Source organism: Triplophysa rosa, unplaced genomic scaffold (genome assembly GCF_024868665.1).
Source record: "Triplophysa rosa unplaced genomic scaffold, Trosa_1v2 scaffold143_ERROPOS1151363, whole genome shotgun sequence".
Lineage (NCBI taxonomy): Eukaryota > Metazoa > Chordata > Actinopteri > Cypriniformes > Nemacheilidae > Triplophysa > Triplophysa rosa.
In genome coordinates, this window is record NW_026634145.1 from 96502 (window position 1) to 104390 (window position 7889).

Below are 7889 nucleotides of genomic sequence, written 5' to 3' on the forward strand. Positions count from 1 at the left end.
GCTGCCCTATGCAACCTACGATCACTCTCTCCCTCCCGCTTATCCTCTGCGGTCTCTGCCACGCTCCCTCCCTCTGCACAGCTCTCTCTCTTGGATACTAACAGTGCCACCGACACTCTTTGCTCCACACTAACCTCCTAATTAGACAACCTATGCAATCTAACATCTAGGCCATCTAGGGCATCCCCTTCTGCCCCCTGGTTATCTGATGTTCTCCGTGAGCATCACGCCACGCTCAGGTCTGCTGAGAGAAAGTGGCGCAAATCTAAAGAACCCGCTGACCTCGGTCTCTATCAGTCTCTCCTCTCTTCTTTCTCTGCTGATGTCTCCTCTGCAAAAACCCAGTACTACCACGCTAAAATTAAAGACTCGCCTGACTCTCGTACTCTCTTTAAAACCTTCTCTGCTCTTCTTTGCCCGCCTGCCCCCTCACCTCCATCCGACTTAACATCTGATGATTTTGTGTCTTTCTTCGTAAAGAAAACCACCACCATCAGCAGTCAGTTCCCCGTGCCGCTGCCTCTTGTTCACGCCCGCACACCCGACACCTGCTCGTTCCCCTCCTTCTCTCTCCTATCGGAAGATGATGTCTCCAAGGTCATGTCTTCTAACTACCTGCCCGCTAGATCCCATCCCCACTCATCTCCTCCAGGCCATCTCTCCATCGGTTGTTCCCGCTCTGACCCACATTGTCGACTCGTCTCTCACCACTTGGAACATTTCCCCCAGTCTTCAAAGAGGCCCGTATAACCCCGCTACTGAAGAAACCCACTCTTAATCCTGCACTGTTAGAGAACTACAGCCGTGTAATAAATATAAAGGAAGGTTTGTCCAACTATGACTGTTGGTTTGATACCACACTATGAAGAAGAATGCTGGGTTGTTTCAAGCCATGTTTATGGACATTTAGATGAATTTAAAGCAATAGTTGGATTTGTTCATATGTTACCCAATAATGGCTTAAACACCCCAACATTTATAAAGTGTGCGTATGTTTTCTAGACTGAATGACTGAAGCTTAAAATGTCATCTATAGACATTTGTTGTTATGGACTTCATCATATTTCATGAGTAAACTTTCATTTTATGGAGAATAATGATAGCAAACATAGCAAACATTCAGCCAGAGCCCAGAATCTAAAGTTCAGTGTATGGAAACAGGTGAAATAATGAATGAGTCATGAATCGGTTCAGGTCTTTGTTTCTGTGTTTACGCGTCTAAAGATAATAACACTTTTATAAGCACTACAGGACTGGACCTGATAGAAGTCCATGCATTGTTTCTTTGGATAAACTCTTCATTTCCTCATGATATCAACATCCCAGAATAATAGAGCTGCTTGAGATTACAGTGAAACCTTCATTTATTCCTCCATCATTCAGCGGTGTGGATTGGGTTTGAATGTCATGATCATAAAAACACTTGATCTGTTAGTAGCAGTTGTTAATCTATTCAATAATGCCACGCTCTACACTGACATCTATCTACTGAAACTGACACATACAATTGTGTTTCCTGTTACAGTTTTTCTCGATTGCTTAAACACATTTCTTGAAATTATGCCTCGTATTCTCAAAACAGTAAACACAAATCCATAACATCTCACCCAATTCTCCAAACATCCTATTGTCAGGTCAAAATGAAGCTCTCTTCTCAAAACCATTCAAACTTGCTGAAAAAACAAACATTTCCTGCAGACATGACTTACAAGCCCTCAAAATCACCCACACTGAACACAGTCTTACACACTGGTGAGATCAATTCAAAACACTGTTACTAAAACTCTTAGTGGGATTCAAGAATAATCTGACAGTTTAGTGTTTATTAGTATATACAACATAAAAGAGTGCACATAGAGCAAAGTACAAGAATGAGCTTTAGGAAAAAATAAAAAATAAAACATTACACTACTGTAAAGTATGAAGATGATCTTACAAGACAAGAGAAGTTGAAAAACCAAAGAACAATATAAACTGGTCATGCAACACAATTCAGTACACATCTGCACAAATAACATTTACATTCAGGCATTTAGCAGATGCTTTTATCCAAAGCGACTTACAGAGAAGATAAAGGAAACAAAACAGTGAGGCGATTTGTCAATAGGAGGCGATGTACAAAATATGGCATCCTCTGCACCTTTGGCCCAATTTCGTAAAAGTGTACTATTTTCTGCAAAAATACGGAACAGGTAAAAAAGGCTACAAATGCACATTTGTAAACTTGATAATCACAAATTTGAGGGTGTACACGTGCTACAGTTTACTGGATACAGAATAGAGAAATGTCTCTCAAATAAAGTGTGTACTGTAATTATACTGTATGTTGACAGTAAGTAGTATAAAGCCCAGTAGATGATTCTAGGATGCACAATTACCTGTGCTCCTATTGATATTATCCTGAGATTCTGGTTGGTGTGTCATCAGTTTTGCTTCTGAATGTTTACTGGTGGACAAATGTGTGCTATTTGAGTTTACAACTTGACACTTCAGTTTATTATATTGTGTGTTTGTGTTTTCTGAATGGGAACATGGTTAAACCTTTGCAAACTGAGGCTGTTTGTGTGTGGGGTTTGTACAAGTTGGTGTATTGTTCTGAGAATGTGTTTATGGTTGTCAGAAAATGGTGAGTTGTTTCATGAATTGTGTGTTAGCAATCGAGAAAAACTGTAAAACAGTTCAATTCTTAAAATAAATTAAAAAACATTTTTTGTCAGTTCATTTTTCTCATCTTTTTGGCAAATTGACACAAGCTTGAAGTAATGAAACTTCTATGTGTTTGCCATATATTCCAGCTCTTTATTTTGATGTAAAAATGTTTATTCTGGTTGTTCAGTTTATTGTTTTAGTTTTAGTGCTCAGAATCCAGTTGTGTCTCTGTATGACGGTAGTAAAACACAAAAGAAATGAAACTAAAACAACTGATGTTAAAACAGTTTATTTTTGTTGGGAACTGAAACATTCTCTTGACAACACTGAATGTTTTCTCACCGCACAACACATTTACAGTGAAGTGAAATATCATTGAACTTAATGCATAATGAGGTCAATCACCGACCTAAAGGCATTTCTTGTGGTTATACAGGTGATTTATTATTGAAGTTAACATACTGCTGCCTTTAACATTTAAACTTGAACAAAATCAAAACAGAAACAAATCAAACAGCCTCCAACAACTAAGAAACGTTCAAGTAAATGTAGAAATCAATTTATGTCTTGATATTAAAGGTTGTGTTCTTTGGTGTCAACTCTTATTTTGGTGTAACTGACACCTTTGTATTTGCCTTTGGTTTGATATGTGAACACTGAACCGTTCTCACACATGACCATCACTGTGCCGCTGTACGGGAGATCAAAACTACATCTGCCAATCGTGATGTGAACATCCACCTTCTTCCTCGCTGGAACATCGATCTTAAACGTTTGTGTTTCCGTTCTTTCATCCGTGTATTCTTTACTGTAAGTGTTTTCTGTCCCAATCTCAAGACTGAATCCTGTGGAAACGTCTACGATATCTGGAATCCCAGCCTTCACCTCCATGGAGAATGTGCTTGTGATGCTTTCTTTTGTAGACCATGAGGAGGATTGGGTTATTTTTTTTGAGCTTTCAATGGTTTGCTCTTGACTGACGGAGGTTTCGTTCTTGTAAGTGCTCGATTGGATCACTTCTAGTGCGACGTTTGGTTTGACCAGGTCAAGAGTTGGATAGCTGAGATTAGTGAGAATTACTGACTCAACTTTATTGAGAAATAAAAATCCCATGCAGTCGATGTCTTCGCCGCATCTTCCCACGATGCCCAGACACAATCCAGAGCCGACGTCGATGGTCCATTCTGTTTGCAAACGCCACCTCGTCATTTTCACAAAGAAACTTCTGGAATGGTTGGTGTTGAATTTGATGGCTCCGAAACGCGTCCCATATCCGTTTCCCCACAGTGACATCGAGGTGATGAGCTCGCCGGGCTGAAACACAAACTCTTGATATGATCCTTCAGGTTTTCCAAAAGTTTCTTCTCTTCCGTCTGTAAGCCAGGCCCGGACCGCCTTCACCTCTGATCCTCCCACCCAAACCCACATCCTCTGTAAACTGGAACCATTGTTCTCACCAGTGAAGGAAAACTCCTGACCTTCATTGCCACCGATTAGGTGCAAAGTTGTTGCCATTTTCTAAGGTATTTAATCTGAAAATTGCAACACAAAATTGACATGAACATCAGAATTGACAAAGCATTCAAAGAAACAAAAAGCAAAATGTATTTTAAGAGAAAAAATAAATACGTAAATAAAAAGTAGAAGCTCTTGGTTAGCTATTGAGTGCACTCACATGAAAGACTGTAGTGTGCTGCTCATCTGGTGGTTTGTGTTGAAGCTGACAGCTGTTTATATACAGAGCTCATGAGGCTGGACTTCATCTTCACGCTGAGCAACATTACACACAATTTAGTGTCAATCAGAAAACCTGTTTGCTTGGAATCAATCAGGTTAGTTTTTCTTACAAAGGAGGAAAGGGAAGTTGTTTAAACTTTCACTCAGTAGTATATATGCGGGTCATAGTGTCAAAATGATTGACAGGTATGATTGATGGGGTCATTGACCTTTGCGGAGGGGGGGTTGGGGGTGTTGAATTACTTCCGGACCACCCACGTTGCGAGGGGGCCTCCCCCTTTGCGTTAACCTTTGACCGTATCCGCCCCCTTAGTGTGGTACCGCCCACGTCGCGGTGAACTTTTGCCCTTTGGCAGTATCTGTCCACGTTGTGAGTGATTGTCCACGTCTCAAGTTGAACTTTTGTCCCGTATGTTTACCGAACATTTTTCTCCCTTTTCCGGCGATCATGTTTGGACATGTTTTTGGACATGTTTTTATGAGGTTGACACGTATCTTATGCGTGAATAAATAAAGCAACGAGTGATTAAATAAAGAAATGATTAATTAAATACATGAATAAAGCAACGAATAAGTAAATAAAGCGGCAAATAAATAAATAAAGAATTGGTTATATAAGTGATTAAATAAATAATGAATAAGTAAATACATGAATAAAGCAACGAATAAGTAAGTAAATAAACAAATGAATAAGTAACGCATTCAATATATATATATATATATATATAGTAGATGTGATAAAGCTGTGGTAAAACTTACGTTGGAATAAAGACCGCATTCCTGACATTATACAGAGAAACCTCTTGTTTCAGACAGCTCTGTCCCCACATGACAGCTGTAAATCACATGAAGCAATGCATGACGAATCGAGCTGTGGGGCTCCTGTGTGTTGCTAGAGTGTCCAATGCAATCTATATAGGGTTAATGACAAACTATAATCTCGCTATATCTCTAACTAATCAGAAAACAGCTTTTGCTACTAACATTCTAAACATATCCGCTTTATTCATCAGTATCTGTTTTGTTTAAAACTTAAACCATTCTCACACGTGTCTGATTGTACAGGGGCCTCCATGAAAATGGCTTGACCCAATAAATGTTTGTATGCGTGCACGAGTGTTCACCAAGAGCGGTTACCTTCCAGCGTTCATGTTTCTGAAAAATGAAAAAAAATCTGAGTATCCATTCTTCAAACTGTGTCTACAACACTGTATAATTAAAGCACATGTTTTCCTAACTGCATGGAGCGGTGTCTTTAAATGGTGTCCATGATGTTGCCCCTATCCTGACTGTTTTGCCTCTGTCTGAGAAGATGCCAGTGCGTCCACCAACCAAGGGTGAAGAAAAAAAAAAAGATCTTTATTGCTAGTGTTCATAGCATCACAGCAGGCAGTTGGGTGATTCCTTAAAACACAAAGCAGATTTTGATTGAACAGCAAGAAACCTTAAATTGAATGTACGACATGTTAATTTTATGAATGTGTTTTATATCATGCCTCCAGGTTGTATCATAAAAAATAAGTCTGCATAAGGTTTTCAAAATAATTTTTTTAGATTAAAAATGAAAGTGATTCTATCAAAGGTATGCCTTTTAACATAACTGTTTATATGATTCTAAACTGATATTCTTTAAAACATTTAGAATAGTCAAATCTCGCACATCCTGTTATTACGAGTTGTCTTTGCACATCTGTTTTAGTGGTTAGTGTTAAACTGTGGCAACCCCTTAACACCTAGACACGATTCTAAGATTTACTGACATATAGAGCAGACTCTGAGTTCTTTTCAGCATCAAACCTCTTTATTAATTTGTGTTGGACATCTGATTGTGTAGCAAGGAAACTCAAGAAGTAGACATTCCATCCTACAGTAAGTGTTTCGGTTTACTTTTAGTTTAAACAAGGTCTTAATTGTTGTTGTTAAACAGTTTGCTTTAGATCCAAACTTTACATGCACAAAGTATACGTTGAATCACCTTTTCTTCATTTTATCCTCACCATTTTCTTATGTTTTGTTTTTGAGTGTCTATTGAATATACTAGGCTATATTTTCTTACACAAAGCAACTGAGCAATAGAGGTCTTCTCTGCAAGGATATGAAGTAGCTTGATTTTTTGTATATGTAAATAGCTTTATATATTTTTTCATACACGGCTTTATATATATTTTTTTGTCATACACAGATTGGACAGGTTGCGTGCTGGATTGTGTACTACAGGTAAGTGGTAAAATGTAGTTAAATTTAGGAAACTTTCGACATGTGTAAATATATCCTTAAAATAAACTTAAAAAGTGGCTAAAGCATGCAAGAAAAATGGTCAACTTGTGCAGACAATGCATCATCTGAAGCGCTGTGAATTGACTTCTAATGAGCAAAACATGCTGTATAGTGCTCTCAAGATAGAGATGCTCTGGTTTCAGCTCTTAGAGTGTTCCTGATTTAAAGGATTGGATGGTCTTTTTTTTCTACTTAGTTTATTTATCATATTCAGCCAAATGCTTGTGTTTTCATCTTTTCTTGACTGCTCTATAAGTACTTTCAAACACACATTGCATTTTAATTTGCCTTCACCTTGTCTTTCAGTGATGTAGACGTGCATCGGCATATGAAGGTAAGCCCACATGCATTACCCATTCCAAATCTCACATGTCAACAAATGACAGACATAAAGATACACTTCTAAAACTGCATGTCCGCTATAGACCAGTGCTTCGGAAGTCATAATTTAGTTCACACTTCTCTAATAACCTGATGTGTGAATATAATTACTATGATACCCTATTTGTCTTAATGAACAGATTTAACTTAAGAGCAAATGATTAAATCCTAACACCAGTGAGGTGGACAGTAATGAAGTAAATTTACCTGAGTACTGTACTTAAGTACACTTTTTGAGTATCTGTACTTTACTTGAGTATTATTTTTTCTGAGTACTTGTACTTTAACTTCACTAATTTGAAAGACAAATATCGTACTTTTTACTCCACTACATTTATAAAAAAGTCCAAAAGTAGAAAATGGTTTCTATGCAGCGGGGTTTCCTATGTGCGCAATTTATCTGGCTTGCGATCTGCCAGGACCTTTTACCGTTGCCAAGTATTTCAGTTTTTCTAAGCTCGCGGTTTTCTGGCAAGCTTTGAATGGCCATTTGGCAGATTTTTTTTAACGCAAATCGGGCAACTCTGGGATCTTCCCCGCTAAACTACTGTAAACGTAGGCGCTGTTACACCGTTGATAGCGCTCTAAAAAGGCAAATAGAACAATAAAAGAGGAAAAGGCAGATGTTAAAGTGTGGTGTAATCATCTGTGGGTTACGATCAGTCAAAGAGCGTAGAAACATTGTCATGAAAATGATCGGCATAACGGCTAAACGGTAAATAAGCATCACATACACCTTGAGCTACGCCTGCGTGTTAACTTCTGATCTGCTGCTTTATCATTTAAAGCGATTTGGAAAATGAATGATGTTTTTACTGAAGTTACTATAGTTGAAGTATTCCTGT

General features: G+C 38.3%; 1 protein-coding gene across 1 annotated transcript; it reads right to left on the reverse strand.

Moving 5' to 3' along the window:
• Positions 1-2922: 2922 nt before the first annotated feature.
• LOC130549621 (aerolysin-like protein) lies at positions 2923-4461 on the reverse strand. Its single transcript, XM_057326883.1, has 2 exons — positions 4325-4461; positions 2923-4181 (listed from the first exon to the last, which is right to left on the reverse strand). Exon 2 carries the CDS (start codon positions 4162-4164, stop codon positions 3223-3225), a length of 942 nt encoding a protein of 313 aa, XP_057182866.1. The 5' UTR covers positions 4165-4181; positions 4325-4461; the 3' UTR covers positions 2923-3222.
• Between the last annotated feature and the right edge of the window lie 3428 nt (positions 4462-7889).